At 35.5% G+C, this 20,000-nt stretch overlaps 1 protein-coding gene across 1 annotated transcript in view; it reads right to left on the bottom strand.

Annotated features, from left to right (window-relative positions):
* The window catches only part of ghra (growth hormone receptor a), an 84,863-nt gene that overhangs the window by 47,635 nt on the left and 17,228 nt on the right, over positions 1 to 20,000 (bottom strand). The window contains exon 2 of the mRNA XM_056463413.1: positions 10,273 to 10,382. Within this exon, the coding sequence (XP_056319388.1) occupies positions 10,273 to 10,366 (94 nt within the window). The 5' untranslated portion in view covers positions 10,367 to 10,382. The remainder of the gene's footprint in view (positions 1 to 10,272; positions 10,383 to 20,000) is intronic.

The raw sequence follows: 20,000 nt of genomic DNA, 5'->3' as shown, positions 1-20,000 counted from the left end.
ACAAATACGTACCTCCTGGGACGTATTTCGCGGTCTCCAGAAACGTCCCTGGGACTACGTTCTCGGAATGAGCCTGGGTTGCTTAAAAATGCATCCAGCAACTCCGGCCAGTGTTTCTACATCTCTTAAAATGTCCAGGAGTCAAATTTTGCTTTCGCTTTCTAAAGTTGTGTTTTTGAATTACTCTTTTATTAAAGGCTACTTTCTGCTTGGCTTCACAGCTGTTAAACCAGGAGAAAAAGTAAATAGTAGATTCTTTAATCTAAATGACTAAAAAAAAAACTTTACTATATACTCGGAGAGGACAAAATGACATCTAAACTGGCTGCAAAATATATGTACACCATTAGAAATTGTCAATCAACTCACTTACCTTATTTAAATAATCTACACTTTTTCCCCTAATTATTAATAAATATCAATTTTAGAGATATTGTGGCTTTTTATTCATTTTTTCTGTAATTTATTTCTCATTACCTGTATATGTTATTCATTTGATGATGTTGATATATTAATATTTTATACATTTCTAAAATGCTTTGGCAATACTGCACTAAATGTCATGCCAATAAAGCAATCTGAACTTTAACCAATTGAAAAGAAACGGTGTATAACAGTGTAATAGATTAAAGTATTGTTTAAAATCACATTGTTTTTTGTGTCACATGACTTGTAGTCAACTATTTATGTGCCACAGGTAAAGGATGTATTTCAATCCGGCTACAACCGCAAGTATATTTCAAACCTGTGAGAAGCACTGCAATATGAATATTATATGAATAAATATTCATTATATTTGCAATATACATTTATTCATTGTGTCCATCACTACACATTTTTAACTAATAAGTTTTGTCTAATGCTATTGTTGGAGAGATTATAAAAGTTTTGTTTATTTTGATCATTTAGTCATTTGTGTATGAAATTTGTTTGGCCAAAGACTAGATAAGTTAAATAATAATTTCTTAAAATGGACATTGGTATGGTGTTACTGTATATGGTTTCAAGGTAACGCTCTCTCTCATTGTTTCACTTAGTGTTCCCCTTTTTAAAATTACACAGACCAAAGGTTCTTGAGGTCAAAAAATAAATAACTAAGTTTAAATCTGTATCTTTTTACAGCAAAACAACAAGACTGCAGAAATATTGTTGCAAAAAAATACATGTTGTGGCAAAATAAGTAGTTTTAGGCTGCAATAATCAGAAATTATTCAAATTATTATTCAATTATTCAAAAAACCCAGGATGGTCAAGTTGAACACAGAGCAGACAAAAAAATAATAACAGCCACATACAGTATGTTAACAAGTACAGCCAGTTGATTTGATTGCCAGCTGACAAGTGGGAAAGGTACGGTGGCCGAGAGAGCTTGACGTGCTGCAATTTAAGAACTGACACTGTTTCAATTTTCTATAATCTTCTATGTGAAGCTGCTTTGACACAATCCACATTGTAAAAGCACTATAGAAATAAAGATAGATTTCCCACAATGCAAACAAATTAATAAAATGTGCTACAGTTTTTCATAACACAATTACCAATACGCGCTGCATTTTCTCACAACACAAAAAGAATGGAACACAACGGAAATGTTTCAAGGGGGACCCAAAAATGTGACGGACGCCACTGTGCCATGACTATTGCTCAGTGAAGTTGTAGGTGATCTTTGAAAGGTGAGTTTTTTGTTTGTTTATTTTAATATCCTGATTCAGGATACATTTCTGTTGTGTTCTGAGTTATTTGAAAAAGTTGTGTGAAAAAATGCACCATGTTTTGTCGGCGCCAATAGCCTAGTAGTTAGTGCGTCGACTTATAGCACCCAGGTGCTCGTGGCAACCAGAATTTGATTCCCAGCTCGAGGTCCTTTGCCGATCCTTCCCCTCTCTCTGCTCCCCATACTTTCCTATCTGTAAATTTCCACCGTCCTGTCATTAAAGGTGAAAAAATGCACCATGTTTTCATAAATTGTTTGTGTTGAGAGAAAATGCAGCGCGTTTTTTATAAATTTGTTTGCTTGTATGAAAATGCATCTCTTTAAAGATCTTTTTTCAATTTACTGGCATTTTTTGTAATTGCATGTGTTTTCTTGCATTGCAGCATGTTAGGCTCTCTCAGCCAACGTAGAAAGATATATAATGTGAATGAGAAACAGCTTAACCGCAACAATAGGCAAAACATCTGAAACAATGTGATACATTTCTTTTTTCTAAACTGGGTTTTTTGACAAATGGGAAGTACAAATGACAAACAAAAATATATGATCTTCCACAGCTTAGGTAATAAAAACAATCTCATTTTCTTTTAATGTTTGGAATAGACTAGAAATTGTATGAGCTGTGGGAACCCTGCAAAAATCTTCTTAACTGTTCTTCTGAAGAAAAAAAAACATCTTGGATGTCTGAGAGGGATGTAAATAAACTGCAAATTTCCACTTCTGGGTGAACTACCACTTTAAGGAATCACCACGGCAACATAATAACTAGGCCTATAAACATAAAACAGCATGTTGTGCAGAAAACATGGCTTCAGTGGTACAGTGGCTTGCTGCACAGTCAACATATTGTTAGTTGAGGAACAAACACTTCCAGATTTCCAAGGATCTACTTTTGCTGGAGAATGCTTCCTGTGTACACATAGTGTGCTCTGAAGTGTTCGGCGCTTCTGTTTGTTTGTTCATTTACTTATTTAGACAACAATCCCCTTAAAGTAGCCTAGCCTTGGTCAAGGACACAATGGTCATTCATCAGGCTGTTGTTTAGAGGTTTACCATCACGCTCCTTTTGTGTATGGGGTTTTTGGTTCTTCGATATTAGATCTATTGATTTATAGCATAAATAGAATAAGGATAAAGTAAATTGTAAGGTTTTCTCAACATTTTTTTAAGAATATGCAAAAAACGAATAGATCCAGATCCCCGTACTGCAGTTCTTGAGATGGCTAATAACACTACCACAGAACAAAATATGACTCCATCAGTCTACTAGCATGAACGTAATATTATTAAACTGAAAACAGAAAGCTGCTCCTGTATATACATCTGAACAGGGATAAAACATTTGGAACTGGAGACATCAGATTCTCCCTAAAAAAGACAGAAGACAAAATCTATTATTTGTATTTTTTACATTATTTATTTAATTATTTACTTATTGTTTTATTGTCTTTATGTCACCCCAACATGACTGGACACACCATACCTACACACAGTTCTGTCCATACAGCTTCCAAAAGATGATTTTCATCATAGGTGCCCTTTAAAGGGATAGTTCACATAGAAATGAAAATGTATTCACTATTTACTGAACATCTTTATTCTGTTGAAATCAGAAGATTTAACCATTGACTTCCATTGTAGGAAATCATGCAAGTTCTGGGCTTCTGGACCACGTGCGCTAATCCTCTGACTTGCAGCTCACATCATTTTCATTTTCACGTCAAAGCATCCCTTGTTTTGGATATTAACTCATGGGGAGCCGTGTTTCAGTGCATGGACATGCATTCTAACCTACACAAAGTCAGTTCAGAGAGCAAACGAATGAGGAAAATGCTAAATATATGTATTTTTAATCGTAATGCAAAACCGAAAAAACTCTATTTCAATATGCGTATTGAACCCTGGAGGTTGTTCCAAATGATTCAATATTACATTGAGTATTGCAGTATTCCTACATGATACAATTACTGGGACATTTCAAATCTATCAGCAGTAAACCAATTTTTCAAGCACAATCGATTGACATGTTGTTAACAGTCGATATTATCAGCCTAATCCCATTACAGTTCTCTCAAGACCAGCTCTCTGTTTGGCACACAGCAAGACGACTGAGTTGATCCACATACACATTTGATTTTTTAGAGACATATTAGCATACACACGACGTTGACAGGGCAGACCTGAAATGATGCCAATTCTGCTCTCTCCTTCATAAGACAGCAACATGTCTTTGAAAATCCAGCCAATGCTTAAGACTCATGCCTGCCAGAACTCTCTCACAAAAAAATAATAATAACCTTCACAAATATGGCCCCTGTCCGAAGCCATAACTTAAAAGCATTACTGCTGTTTGTTCTCCACCAGACCAAAGCCTGTCCTCACCGCACCTCTGAAGAGCTCTCCATCAGGCCAGAAATGCTGAAAATGGACAGATGGACCGTCTGTTCAATCATCTGTCCAGATTTCTGTCCTCTGGATTTGTTTTGAGCAAAGACATGTTTGAAAGGTTGCATCATTTCAACAATCAACGCCCAGATACACAGAACAGAACAGACTCTGGAAAACACGTCTGTTTAAGCATAGAACATTTCCCTAACATTATAATAAGAGGTGTACAATATTTACCAAAAGAAATTATACATCAATCATTTATTTTGGGGAATTGTTAGGGTTATCAAACCATATTTTGTTGATTTATTATTTTTAGTTGCAGCAAATGCCTGTCTAAATGAGTGTTTCATTGAATCATTTATTTAAACGATTCGTTCAAAACATTTATTTATATTAGGTGTGCCCAAACTTTTTCTTATGAAGGGCCAAAATTCAAGCTTGATTGAAAGCTGAGGGTCGAAAGTAAATAAAGCAAACTGCATAACAATAAAGTTGCCATGGACAATTTTCTAATTTATTTAATTAATAAAATTTGTAAATAAATAGAAAAAAATTACTTCAACCATATTTAATAATGCATTCTAATTTTTGGGAAAATGTATCTTATTTTAATCAACTTATAATAATAAAACCCTTAAAAAAATGATCTTAAAATCCAAACAATGGAGGTAATGCCGAATACACTAGTCATGCTGAACCTGCCTTTGCCTTGATTTGCACACAGATGTCTTCTGCTTTGTCCCCTATTCGTTAAGTGACAGTATGTACATTTAAATAAAAATCTGAATCATTTACAACATTTAATTGAAATATTAAAGTTCAGTTTGCTTTTTTAGTAACTCAAAAATAAAACAAACATACAAATGATTACATTAAAATGAAAATGAGAATCTCTGTTAAAGAGATTCCCCAACCCTTCCCAATCATTTTCCCTCTGGTGGGTCAAATCAAAGGATACAAAGGGCCAACTTTGGCCCGCAAGCCCTAGTTTGTGCATCTCTGATTTATACACAAACCAATTGATTTTCTCATTCAATTTATTAAAAAATTAAACTCTTCAGTGTTGCTCTGAGATACGCAAAAGTTCTGATCCCACTTGAAATATTTTCAGATGTAAAACAAGCCAAAAATAAATCAGGGCATTTGTGCATAAAACAAAACTTCTTTAACTGTCAATTAAGATCACATTTTAAACCTGACATCTGAAATAAACTGAGCTCTGAATAAAACAGAATAAGAGTCTAGCAAAACGATCAGCCATTTTCTTCACAATAAAAAAAATGACCGTGTACAATACAGTACATATGTTAACGACAAAAGCCTCATGTTGCACTAGCTCTGTCCTTAGAGATGTATTAACAGATGCAGTAAAAAGGCTAACAATTAGCTCTGGTGATATTGAAGAAAAATGTGATATGCAGCAGCATGATAAATAACGCAATGTTTGATATGCGATACAAAACTAGTAAAAAAATGTTTTAATAACACAACCAACATACGTTTCGTATTATTTCAGGAAGTAAGCATCACTACAACTTTGGAAAGTAAATAGCCATGTTTTACTGTAGCATAAACAACTATTTAAGCTCATTTTAATTAACAAAATAAATATCCCCATCACTTTGCTCCACTAATTGTATTCATTTGAATATTTTGAAAACAACAATCAGATCAAGAGAGAGACTTCTTTCCTTGCTTGTTACAGATTCTTGGACAAGAAAACCACTTGGTCCGCTCTGCTTGGTTTCAGAGATGCATGTTGACTTGTACTGTAACTACATTACCTGATGTACTTAAAGTCTTTAAGAGGCTGTGCTAATAACAGGAACTCAATGCTGCTTTAGTATTAAATCAAATTGCAATCTCTATATCACAATATGCACAACTGTGACATTTCAGTCATTTCAATATAATGTGCAACCCTACTAGCAGTGTGTTAAACATGTTAGCGTTATGTTAAATGGTGTAGGCAGTGTTTTCAAATGGTTAGTAATATGCTTACAGTCTGCTAAAACATGTTAAAACAGATATATATGTGCTAACAGTGTACTAAGCTTACATCTTTCAACCTTCCCTTTAGCCCTAAGCAAAAAAACAGAAGTTTTAGGGTTGTACTTTCATGTAAAGCTAGCTTTTTTAATCTTATAGTCACTTTATTTTAAGGTTCAATTCTCACTAATGACAAAACATTATTTTTGACTTTTGCCTCAAAAAAAAATCTATAACTGCTGCCCATTTATAAGCAGTAGGAGTGCAGAACAAGGTCATGCAGAATATATGCTTTTTAATGAACTAATAAACAGCCAAAATGTTAATAATAAGTAGGGCCAGATGGAATCTGCTGACATTTTTTGCTATTTCTGCGCAAAATTGTGTTAAAAATTTGCGGATTTATGCGGAATTATTTATTAAAACCTTAATATTTGAAAGAAAAGTAATCCCTTTTTAACTTTTATTTAATGTTTACAATGCAAATCCAATTAGATCTAAACAAAGCGAGTCTCTCATATAATATATCTACTATAAGAAAACACTACTTTACAAACTGTATAGTAAATAAGTCATATGAACATTTTCATATTAGTCAATAATATTACTGTAATTAATTTGAAAACTGAATAAATATACATTTTCACACATTTACACAAGTGAATAAATAGAATAAATAATGGGCTAAAAATCTGCGGAATTCTGCACATGCAGATTCTGTGTGGGCCTAATAATAAGCAACTACAGTAGTTAAAATGAGACTTGGTCCCTAGAGTAAAGTCTTTTCTAAAATTAAAATATTTAGATGTCTGTCTATTTAAAAAAGTGCACGTTTGAATAATTGATTATGGTTTATGTTACTTTTGAGTGTGTCTATGTGTTGGGATATGTATTTTTCTGTAGCTCTGTCCTATACTGCCTGTCTTGACCTAGACTCCCTGGTAGAAGAGATATTGTATCTAATGGGACTTTCCTGGTTAAATAGGTAAATAAATATTATAATAAGTAAATAAATATTGTAATAAGTAAATAAATATTGTAATAAGTAAGGAAATTAAATAAATAAGCAAACAAACAAACAAATAAATAAATAAATAAATAAATAAATAAATTGTCAAAAATCTGTCAGAGACCAGGTGGACTTGGACAGAAATGATACCATAGACAAGGGGTCACCAAACTTGTTCCTGGAGGGCCGATGTCCTGCAGAGTTTAGCTCCAACCCTAATCAAACACACCTGAACAAGCTAATCAAGGTCTTATTAGGTATACTTGAAACACCCAGGCGGGTGTGTTGAAGCAATTTGGAGCTAAACCCTGCAGGGACACCAGCCCTCCAGGACCGAGATTGGTGACCCCTGCCATAGACTTTACAATTACCATTTCCGTCAAAAAGTTAGAAGGAAATGTTTTTGTCCCGTGTAGCTTAATAATAACTTGATAAACATTCAAAGAGAATGAAATCAAACATAAATCCAAGAAAAAAGAACTTTCACAATACTAATGACTGCTCTGTAACTTGTCTGCCACTACTGGATCATTAACCCGAGTCAATCACCTGTTTCTTAAACGTAAAATATATGAATGTCTCTTTAAGGTACATGCAGTGATGATTCTAGCCGCTTGATCATCCCACAGCGCCACTGTATCCTGTCCCTGGACTTTGGATGACCACGGTCCATGTGTTTACTTTCAAACAAAACCTATTTATTGAAGGATTGTTTGACTAGACCAAAGTAAAATGTTCTGTGTGCTCAAAGGTGAATAATCTTGACACAGGCCCAATGATTTTCCAATAATGACCTGGCACAGACGTCTAGAGTTTAATTCTGTGATTGATAAAAGGTAAATGTGCATGTACAATGTGTATTTGATACAATTATAACAAACATAAATAGATTAAAAAGGACAACATATAATACAAATAATTGAACATATTAAACAATAATTACTAATGATATTGAGATACATATTCATATTTATACTTGTAGAATATTTATATTATCTGTATATACACATTTAAATTTTTATAATGATTATAATGCAAAATAAGTGCATGCATTTTCACTTTTATAATATTTTAAATTTAAAATGGTATAATATTTATTAAGGCATTTTGTTTGCCTCTCTGTCTCTGCTGTAATGATTTATCATGACCAAATCACATTCAAATAAAAAGTTTGCATTTATACACAAACGCACACAAACTGTTGTACATTTTCTGACAGTTACAATTACAGTTTCAAATTTGAATAATCATGATAACAGAGTTTATCACGATTATCATAAACTTGTGGTAAATCCTTGATGATGGACATGTACATGTGTATATATATATATACAGGGTATGTGTGTGTGTGTGTGTATACATGTGCATTCACAACATAGTTTTATATTTATTTTTATTTAATAAATACATACAAGCTAGGGTTGGGCGATGTCGACAAATTTGGCATCGTACAATGTCTAATGTGAAACGTCGAGATGGACGTTGACGTCATTGTTGTAGGCGGCGGTGAAATAATTATTTATGAATAAATAATTAATTCATAATGAATAATTTATTTGTAGCCTACCGTTTCAACTACCTGACCTGCATGGTCTTTGTTTTACCCTTAACCAAATCATAAATAAATAAAGAGAAGTTCCACACAAATTACCACTGGTCAATCACTTTTTCGGCAGGACTCTGGCATGAATAGACAGAGTGATCTGTGTCGTTATAATGGTGTCGTCAAACTTGGTTGGTAAAAAAGATGCACAAACAACAGGAACAGATCAACAGTATCTGAGGTTTTCACTAAAATTACTAAGTACACGTGTGAAAGTGAAAGATTGAAGCAGTGTAGGACTACTGACGCTCTGACACAGTACCTGATAGATTCAAAAGATGAAGAGTTGTTAGATAGAGACAAGATGAATTAAATTTCACCTTAGTAATGTAATGTAATGTAATATAATGTGTATTTATATAGCGCATTTATTGTGTATGGCTATACACCCAAAGTGCTTCACAATCATGAGGGGGGTCTCTCCACACCACCACCACTGTGCAGCATCCACTTGGATGATGTGACGGCAGCCACAGGACAACGGTGTCAGTGCGCTCACCACACACTAGCTATTGGTGGAGTGGAGAGACAGTGATAGAGCCAATTTGGTGGATGGGGATGATTGGGAGGCCATGATCATAAGGGCCGATAGAGGAACTTTGGCTAGGACACAAGGGTTACACCCCTACTCTTTATGAGAAGTGCCATGGGATTTAAAATGATCACAGAGAGTCAGGATCTCGGTTTACTGTCTCATCTGAAAGACGGCGCCCACTGACAGTGTAGTGTCCCCTTCACTATACTGGGGCATTAGGACTCACGCAGACCACAGGTTGAGCGCCCCCTGCTGGCCTCACTAACACCACTTCTAACACCTAGTTTTCCCATGTGGTCTCCCATCCAGGTACTGACCAGGCTCAGCCCTGCTTAGCTTCAGTGAGTAACCGGTCTTGGGCTATAGGGTGATATGGCTTTAACAACTATAGTGAGACATGATCCAGCGGTTCATCCTTGATAACCTGTCCGACGTGCACTGCTCTCTGGGGTTTTGTGCTCAAAGCCCCCGCTGACTGTCTGGAGCTCAGACATGCTCATATGCTAGAGCGCAGGACAGAGTGCGTGTCCATCGGCAATGGACAATGGCATCATCTATCGACCCAACCCGAATACAAACACTATAATAATTATTTTTTAAAAAATCAGAATTCACTGATATTAATTTTATTAATTAATTTTAATATTAAATGTATTCAATAAAAGATTTATTATGGTTTACATTTGTTTAATATTTGATAAAGCTATATTTAAAATTTCTATTATAATACTAATCAGCATAACAATGAAGTGTTCGTATTCATTTACTGAATTACTTCCAAATTATTAATTAGATTTTTAATTACTTATTTACAACAAATAAACATTTAAATACATCATAAGAACAATACAAAGCACTTTATTTCTATGACTGCTGCAGTAAGCAATGAGACCAATCTCATGCATATTTACCCAAACACATCAAAACTCATTCTTTGTGAATGTCACTCTACCTTAGATAGACTGACAAATCTCATGACTCTAGTGATGTGAAATAACCAATGGTTGATGTTGTTGCTGTAAGTGCAGTACCTTGAGAAAACAGCTCAGATCCTTGTGCGAACACCAGTCCTTTTCCACACATCAAGCCCAGATAAAGCAGTCTGAGAGAGAGCGAGTGAGCCATGGCTTCTGCGGTCTCCCTGTACAGTGAAGAAAAGACAAGAAAATCATTATCAGCTGTGCTCCTGGATGACCAATACTGAGCTGAAACCCACAGACAGCCTTGATCCTCCTTCACAATTCATTTCCATATTCCTTCAAGCTAATGTGCATTGACTCTCTTGGTTTGTGTGTGTTTCATTACATATATGGTATTACTGCAATATTAACATAAGCTTTGTTACTTTAAAATGTATACTAGAACTACATTTTTGTGTTGTTTTTTAAAAAATGCATTTTGCAGTTTCTAGGCCATAATATTGATGAAAGTTTGTCCATATTGAGTCCATATATTTTTGTGCCTGCTGAAGCAATGGTACAGCATCAATGTTCCTTGATTATTATGCTGGAAGGGGAGTACAGTTCCTAGCCATAGGATAGCCATGTCCTAAAAAATACAACCTTTTCATTTTCCATCTGTCTTAGCACACAATGTAACTATAGATGAGCCAAGCTTTAAAGAGGAAAATTATCAAAACTCTAACTGTGCATTCACACCGAAGGCGGGGAGAGCGTCAAAGATCTGGCTGCCCTGGCGACAACGCTGTCTGCCTTCAGCTCCAGCTGCGAGAGCATCAAAATTCGCTACATTGACCTCGTATTTAAAGGGGCAGTTGCAGCATATCAGCAAATCAGTTACATTCCCGCATAAAACATGCTTTTTGGTGTGAAAATGTTGCACACTTTTTATCAAATGCATTTAACAATGGAAATTCAAGTTGCATGTGGTGTGGCTTTGCTCCACTTAATTATCCAATGTGTCCACATGTCTGAAATATTCTGAAGCAGCAATACAATTTTGTATTGTAGCATGAGATTCCTGCTTTTTTTAAAGAAAAAAAAAAAAAACATTAATTCACATCAGTAACTACCCAGTAACTTTTTTTAATGTATATTCCTGTAAGAAAACATTGCAAATAATTGGAAATCCAGCGACTGCAATAATCAAACCCTTGGGAACAACTGTGGTCGGAACCAAAGTTTACAGTGACTGGGTTCTCTGGAATCCTCTCGAGCGGTGGACTTCTACATTCTGATTGCTTGCCGCCAAACTGCGTCATAGCTCATTACCATAAAGTTAACTTGATTTCAACTCTCCTCGACACACACACCGGCGAAGACGTGCCACGCTCCGGCTCCCATTGAAAGCGAATGACTTCCAGCTACTTTGATGCTCTTGCCGCTTTCGGTGTGAACGTACAGTAACACTAATGGTGCTGACGCTAACTAAAATACTAATAGTCTAATCTCATTCAATGATTGATGCTAAGCCAAGCTAAAAGTGCTCTCGCCATACTCAGAGATTGGCTGAATGCAGGGGCAGACTGGGAAAGCATTTTCCACCGGGCCAAAGTTACAGGTAGTCAGACCACATCTGATGCGATCTAGAAAGTGAAGAGTGAGGGGCATCAGATGGCGTGGCAGGCCAGACTCGCGGTGGCAGGCCAGATTGACCACCAGGCCACCGAGAAATGTCCCGCTGCTCCCTATGGCCAGTCCGCACCCGGCCGAATGGATACAAAAATGGTAAAACTCCAAAAAAGTGGATTGTTCGTTTAAAAATAACGATACATTCACATTGGCATCAGCGTCAACGGTTAATAGAGAACATGTCTAAAGCTTGGTGCTAATGCGATCATCAAAGCATTGTCAGCCAATAAAATTCACAACATAGGCTCATTCTGAAAACGTAGCCCTGTATACATTTCTGGAGATCGTGAATTGTAGCCAGAAGTAGTTATAGCTGCATTTCACCAGTTTGTCTAGTGAGCTCACCATGTACTTCGGTGAACTTAAGACCACAATGATAAGGTTTGAGTCAAAGGTGAAGAACGGTTCCAGAAAGCAGGTATGATAAAAACAGAATCCAAAAAATAAAATAAACATGTAAAAAACAGGGTGAGAATGTAGAAAAACTTGGTAAAAATCAGGCGATGGTTTTTCTTTTTTTAAATTGCTTTATAAATGTGTCAGTTGCGTTTAGGGAAGTGGGTGGGCAAATTAATCTGTGCTTTTGAAAATACTATTAGTTGGGTTTAGGGAAGGAGGAGGATCGGTAAATCGATCGGTCTGTCATTCAGTCAGTCAAACAGTCAGTTGACAGCGGCCTCTGGTGGATTTACCATAACAAACCTGCAAACAAATGTAGCTCCTGGGATGTATTTGGCACTCTCCTGAAATGTGTATAGAGGTACGTTTTCAGAAAGAGCCTGGGTTGGAAATTTGACTGCAATTAGTACTATCTGAGCTAAGGTATTTGCATAAAGTGATCTGATTGGATGACGCTTCCGTTTTCACTTGAAAAGGTGAGAAATTCCTAACTTCGGCAGCGAGATTTCAGTTCGACATTACAATTCGTCAATTCTTGATGTCACCCATTCAAAATAAATGGGAAGTGTTAATGTTGATGCCCAATTTGAATTGGGCATAAGGCCTAATTAGTAGGTGTTCATTAATAGCAACCTTTGTTACAGAAGTTATGTTCATGTTAATTTGAAAAAAAAAAAATGCATTTAAACTTTATTAGTTATTAGCTCTATTAAATAAAACACTTTTAACATTTTATTTTAATGAGTTAATAATCATTAAATGATGAATTAACGTCACCTTAGATTAAAACATGCTTTACAAGTATTTTAGAAGTTTTTTGACTAAAACAGCATTTTCAAAATGATCTGTAAAGCCTACAGTATTAAGTTTTCAAGTAATTTGTTCAATGATGAATCGAATGATCTGAATATAATTTAAAAAAACTTAAATTCATTCATCCATTCATTTTCTTTTCAGGTTAGTCCCTTTATTAATCTGGGGTCACCTCAGCAGAATGATCCGCCAGCTTATCCAGCATGTTTTACGCAGTGGATGCCCTTCCAGCTGCTACCCATCACTAGGAAACATCCATACACACTCGCTCACACTCATACACTATGGACAATTTAGCTTACCCAATCACCTATAGCGCATGTCTTAGGACTTGTGGGGGAAACCGGAGCACCTGGAGGAAACCCACGCCAACATGGGGAGAAAATGCAAACTCCATACAGAAACTCGAACCAGCGACCTTCTTACTGTGAGGTGATCGTGTTACCCACTGCGCCACCGTGCAGCCCAAAATGCTTAAATACTAATGATTATTCACTGTAATTTGTAGCACCCTCGATGACAACATCATACACATTCATTGTCTCAAAATACTGTTTTATTGAATATCAGCACATGTCTGGCCTCTTCTACTCTCTCTGTTAATTCCTGGCTGGTCTGTGTGAAACCCTACACGAGGACATCACACAATTAACAAGCAGACTCGACCTCTGCAGAGCTCAGCACTTTCAGCCAAACAGTACGTGGGCTTGTCATTATCCACGGCTGACCAGGGGTCTTCAAGCTGCAGACAGTGCGGAGGAAGATTCGCAAGCTAATATTCCACATTAACTGTGTTAAACTACAACACTCCATTATGAAAAATAAGCAAGGCCAAACAGAAAGCCTTTCAAAATGTCAGACGTTCACGCAATCTCAGCCAAAGGTCTTGTAGAAACATCATCTCACATGGAACGAGGCACAAAGAATTTAAACTGCCTTTGACTTATATTAGAGCTACAGAAATACTATTGACAAGCTGCCATCATTCATTATGTTGGGGCGCTGCATGATTTACATTTTGGGCTCAGTTGATCCTGTCAAATCTATTTGTCATTTTTGGATGTCATAACAATAATTTTGCATGAAACAGATAATGGTTTGTCTGAAATGGTGATGAGACTGTGACATAGTGAGAAATTACTGTCGCCTGTAAGTAGGCTGAACAGGTTGTATCCAGCCAGCCTAAAAATAAATACACTATATTTGTTTGGTTACCACGACAAATCATAGTCAGTGGCGCACTGGGACTGATGAGTCTGATCTTAACAGTATGTCTAAACATGAAGATTTATGTAGACAACAAGGATCTCCTGAAGGAGATTTTGGTTACCCTGATAACACAGAGTCATAAAAGCCCCTTTCACACAGTGATACTGGTAAATATCCAGAAAATTACTGGATCGACTTTACCGGTAAATTCAAAAAAGCACTGTTCACACAGGCAAAGACATTGCGTAATTTTTCTGAAAAAGACCATTCACACATCCATTCCAAAATACAGGTAAATTCTGACATCATTAACTAGAAATGAGCTCTAAACGGCTGCGCTTGTACTTGTAAACATAGAAGTGTTCGGGCTTCTGTTAATGGTTTCACTTTTGTTGATGTGAATGCATCTGAATGTTCTGCTTGGCTGGAGTAGATGTCTCACGTCAGCGCGTTCTAAACGTGAATGCGCTCTTTCCGACAACTGTCTTTCTGCATTCACACAGCGCAGCATTCCGGCAAATTATTGGTAATGTTACAACTTCTCTTTCCAGAAAATTGCTGGAACGAATTTACTGGTATTTTCAAAAAGGGCTTGTTTACACATACAGATCTTTCCGGAAAATTTAAAGGTCTAATATAATAATAATAAAGGTCTGTATGTGTGAAAGAGGCTAAATCTGATACTTTTTGGTTACATTAAAGCTGTTGAATAGCCACTATTATGTGTTTTTGAAAATTACCTTCCATAAAGTGTGTAACACAGCGCTCTAAGTGAACGAAAACATCCAGCTGATGTTTAAATCTGAACATGCACCTTGCTTTAAAAAATGTTAATAAAAGATTAGACTTAAGAGTCATTTAAATGATTCATCGTTCGTCACGATTGTTTTCCTATTTGTATCGACGTCGACACAAAACAATACGAAATATGAAGTGCTGAATCCGGTAAAACGTGAACACGCCTTTCCCTTCAAACACTAACAGAGTGCGGGTGTGAGTGGGGCTTATCATGACTGAAGATAAGTGAACTTTAATAAGTGAACGATCTGGTGAATAATGCAATAATCTTCCCTGCAATAGGGAAATTTATCAGCCGTTTATTAAAGGAAGGATCAGAAAAGACTATTGATATGATTGATTAATTGATTGATTGATTAATTGATTGATTGAATAACCAGTCAGAGCACTCTCTTAAGCTGATGACCGAGCTGATTTGAGCCAACAAGCTCCAACATTAACCTGATAAGAGGCGTTGTGTGGCAGGCACTAATCCAAGTAGCAGGACCAACGATGGCCTGACAAAGCCCAACGACCAATCGTCCCATGTGTCCCGCCCTTAAAATATCTTAATATGTGTTCCGGCGATGAACAAAGGTCTTAGTGGGTTAGAACAATGTGAAGATGTGTCATTTATATTTTATTTTTTGGGAGAACAATAATTTTAATAATAATAATAATAATAATAATAATAATAATAATAATAATAATAATAATAATAATAATAATAATAATAATAATAGTGTAGGCTGCATCCAGGTGTGTGGTCTACAAACTTGCTTGTCAGATCATTGTTTTGTCTAATTGTTTTGCTTTGTTGCAAGTAAGAGTGTAATCAACTACATAGAGTGTAATGTACATCTAGCTGGTTGTTTTTGCAGAAACACAAGCTATTTGCACATTATCGCTTACTTAGAACATTAGTAGCATGTGACAGCTTCTTCCCAACATGTATGCAGTCATTTTAGAATGATGTTAGAACCATTTTAGCATTAATAGCATGCTGCTAATTGCTATACCATTATTACCATGTTTATTGGTACAATAATAACATGCTGATAACATGTTGCTAGCACTGCAAGCATTTTACTAGCATTAATCAAATCCTATAATGCTGCTAATATATTTACATTGCTAGCAGTTTTATCTCACGCTTTAACACATTGCTTGTATGTTTTAGCTCATTGCTACCATGTTATTAGGATATTTATAAAAAGACTAAAATGTCACAAACATGCTAATACAATGTTAATAGACGTGCTAACATGTATTTAACACATTGATAAGATCAATCATTGATGAACTCAACCTAAGCTAATATACTGTTCTTGGCATTTTTCCTAGCACAAATTGCACTTTCTGCTTGCAACACCTGCTTAACAGCTGACATAAAATAAAAGAACAGGCTTCATACAGCCAATACTTATCAGTTCAAATATGCCTTGATTGGGCCTGATACCAATATTTGAGATCAACTGAGGACATCCTTAAGCCTGATAAAAAACAGAAAGCTACATGGTCGGGTTGGTTTAAAAGTGCATCAAATATTCATCCATTCATTTTCTTTTGGCTTAGTCTCCATTTCAGAGTTCGCCACAGTGGAATGAACCGCCAACTATTCCAGAATATGTTTTACACAACAGACCAGCTGCAACCCAATACTGGGAAACACCCATACACTCATTCACACACACACACACACACACACACACACACACACACACACACACACACACACACACACACACACACACACACACACACACACACACACACTACAGACAATTTAGCTTACCCAATTCACTTTATAGGGGATTTGGACTGTGGGGAAAACCGGAGCACCCAGAGGAAACACATCCATACAGAAATGCCGGGACTCAAACCAGTGACCTTCTTACTGTGAGGCCACAGTGTTAACCACTGAGTCACTGTGCCGCCCCAGTGCATCAAATATGACATAAATTCAAAATCGGACCATTAATAAATACAATCGTTCAATAAATGTTGTTTAGACTGGCTGCATTCTGAGGCTTTCTGGATCTGGTTTGATTGATGAGGAGTTCTGGCCTAAAACTTGGCATCACCAGTTATTTTTCTTCTGCACTTGGCAATAGATTATTGAAAGCAGCACCAGGCTATAATTTCCAAATGTGGGAAAACACGCAGTCAGCAAATAGCTGTCTTTTTTGCAGCTGACCTGTAGCTTCACCCCATCTCAACGTCTAACAATGCTAGAATAACAACATGCAGGTTTTGTAACTTTGCTTTTTTTACACTTTGACACTTGAAACTGCTCAAGTATTTTGCATTCACATTCTCAAACAGACTCAAATGAAAGCTAGTTAAGCTCATTTAAAGGGTTTATGAGTTATTAAAGCCAACTTTTTTTTTCATAAAAATATGCATAAATGTACTGTGTGTCAACAAACTCGCTTCCAAACCACTTGAATATCTCTTTCCCTCTCTGAGAGACGGCCTGCCTGAATCTAATAAAGAGGCCTAATTCCAAACAGAAACACTGTTGTCACACAGCAAGAGTAAAAAAATCTTTACACATAATGACTGACAGTCAGTCCAATGCTTAGTATATACACTACAGGTCAAAAGTTTAGGGTCAGTTTTTTTTCCATGTTTGTTATTTATTTATTTTTTTAAAGAAAATAATTCTGTTCACTAAGGTGCCATTTATTAAACATAAAAAAATACTGTTAAAAAGTTAATTATTTGTTACATTTGTAAATAACTGCTTTCTTATTGCATGTAGTTTCAAATTAAATTATTACTCCAGTCATTATTGCTTTTATTACTATTACCCGAGTGGCAACATCCCACTCCCCCTCGTGAAACCAATATGGCAGTAACTGAAATTGAAATTCATCGACTCACCTTTATCATTTATAATTTTCTTTAGACCTGTAATGCACTCCAGAATCTGACAGATTGATTAGCTGTGGGCTATAAAAGAGTCATATGAAATATTGTCGTACAGTGTTAAGCCTGGATTTCATAAATAGCCTTGCATTTACTAACACAGACTATATTTGAAGCATTTGGAAGTAATTTGCGTTTTCCTCCTGTAGACAAACGTCATAAGAACAAAGCTTAGTGGCTTCATGTATTACAACAATGTTTTAAACAGACTAAACACTTTATTGATATAGTATACAACCAGCACAAGTGGTCAGAACACAAACGAGTTGCAGTTAATGAAGCATTAAGCGTTTCTTCCAAAGAAAAGTTGAAGAAAAATGCTAGCAGGCGTCTGTAGCTCCACTGACGGTGCTCTTCAGAAACCTATGGGTGACGTCACGGATACTACGCCCATATTTTTACAGTCTATGCTATTGCCATTAATAATAATAGTAGTAATAATAATAATAATAATAATAATAATAAATATTAGAGTGATTTCCTAAGGATAATGTGACTCTGAAGACTGGAGTAATGAAGCTGAAAATTCATCTTTAAAATCACTGAAATAAATTATTAAATTAAATTATAAACTACTTTTGAACACTTATTTTATAGTGCAATAACATTTCACAATTTCACAACTTGTACTGTATTTTTGATTAAACAAATGCTTATTTTAAAACATTTAAAAATCCTACTGACCCCGAATTTTTGATCGGTAGTGTACATTGACTGTTATTATAATACATACTGTTATTATAATGGGCAATTTTTTTCCATTAATGCTATTTTAGCTTAAAAGGCAGATGATGAATTGGGAATGTTTTAAATTGAAAAAAAATCTACTTATTGTAATATATTACAAAATGTATTATTCAAAATTTTCATCACATTTTAAACCAAGTGTTTTGAATCCTGCTTTCAATAGGAACTATTAAAAGTCCAATATATCAGATTTGCTATATATATTTATATTTTTCTATTGACATTATGAACATGTTTACTGTTACTTTTGAATAACTGGTAAATAAAAGTAATAACTTTAAAAGTTATTTGTTACTACAAAATGAAATACATGTCAACAATAAAATAAAGAATTGACCCAAAACTAGAGCTGGGTGATTAATCGAAAAGTAATCGAAATCGACATTCAGAACCTATAATCGATCTTATTTTTCCAGATCAATTTTTTCAATTACTTTCCCTACCATGTGTGGAGTCATGTGACTGTTGATTTAAGGCAATGTATGCTTTAATTTCAGTTGTTCAGCCTTGATGTAACCCTTCATTCAAAAATCTCTCACTTGTAGTGTAATATGAGAGCATATTTACTGTACAAAACCTTTCAGTGAACTATAAGGGCAAAAAATTAAATAAATAAATAAAATAATCATTTGTTAAACCATAATCGAGTTAAAATGTGCAATTAATCGAGATTTTGATTTTAGGCCAAATCGCTCTGCTCATCCCTACCCAAAACTAAACAAAACAAAACAAAAACAACAACATTTGAATGTACTGCCCCCAGACACATTATTATATTATATTATATTATATTATATTATATTATATTATATTATATTATATTATATTATATTATATTATATTATATTATATTATATTATATTATATTATATAAAGCATATATTCAATTATAAATACTGTTTTGCAATTATTAAAAAGCTCAGTTCTATTTAAATACATTTTAAAATGTAACTATTTATGTGATGGCAAAGCTGAGAAATCCTTTAAATATGCTTACATTAAATTTCACTATATTTACTGTGATCCCTCTCTAATTTGTTTGCAGGCTTTGGGAGGGACAGCAGGCTCCGGCCCCAAATGGGAGTTAAAGCGGCCTGGCAGTGGCCACAGAAGGCCTGATTGTCCAGATCGCCATGCGAGGAGAGGGGAGGAAACTCCCATGAATCTGATTGGCTGAAGCAGTTTCCCGCTTCTCAAGGGCTTCACAGATCCAGCACTTCACGCGTGTTTTGCAATGCTTCTCACCCTTTAACCTCCAAAATATGTCTGCTGTTATTAACATGGCCCATCTG

This window comes from Danio aesculapii, chromosome 8, assembly GCF_903798145.1.
Source record: "Danio aesculapii chromosome 8, fDanAes4.1, whole genome shotgun sequence".
In the NCBI taxonomy this organism is placed as follows: domain Eukaryota; kingdom Metazoa; phylum Chordata; class Actinopteri; order Cypriniformes; family Danionidae; genus Danio; species Danio aesculapii.
The sequence above is the reverse complement of the archived record's forward strand: the minus strand, read 5'-3'. Positions and strand labels throughout refer to the sequence as shown.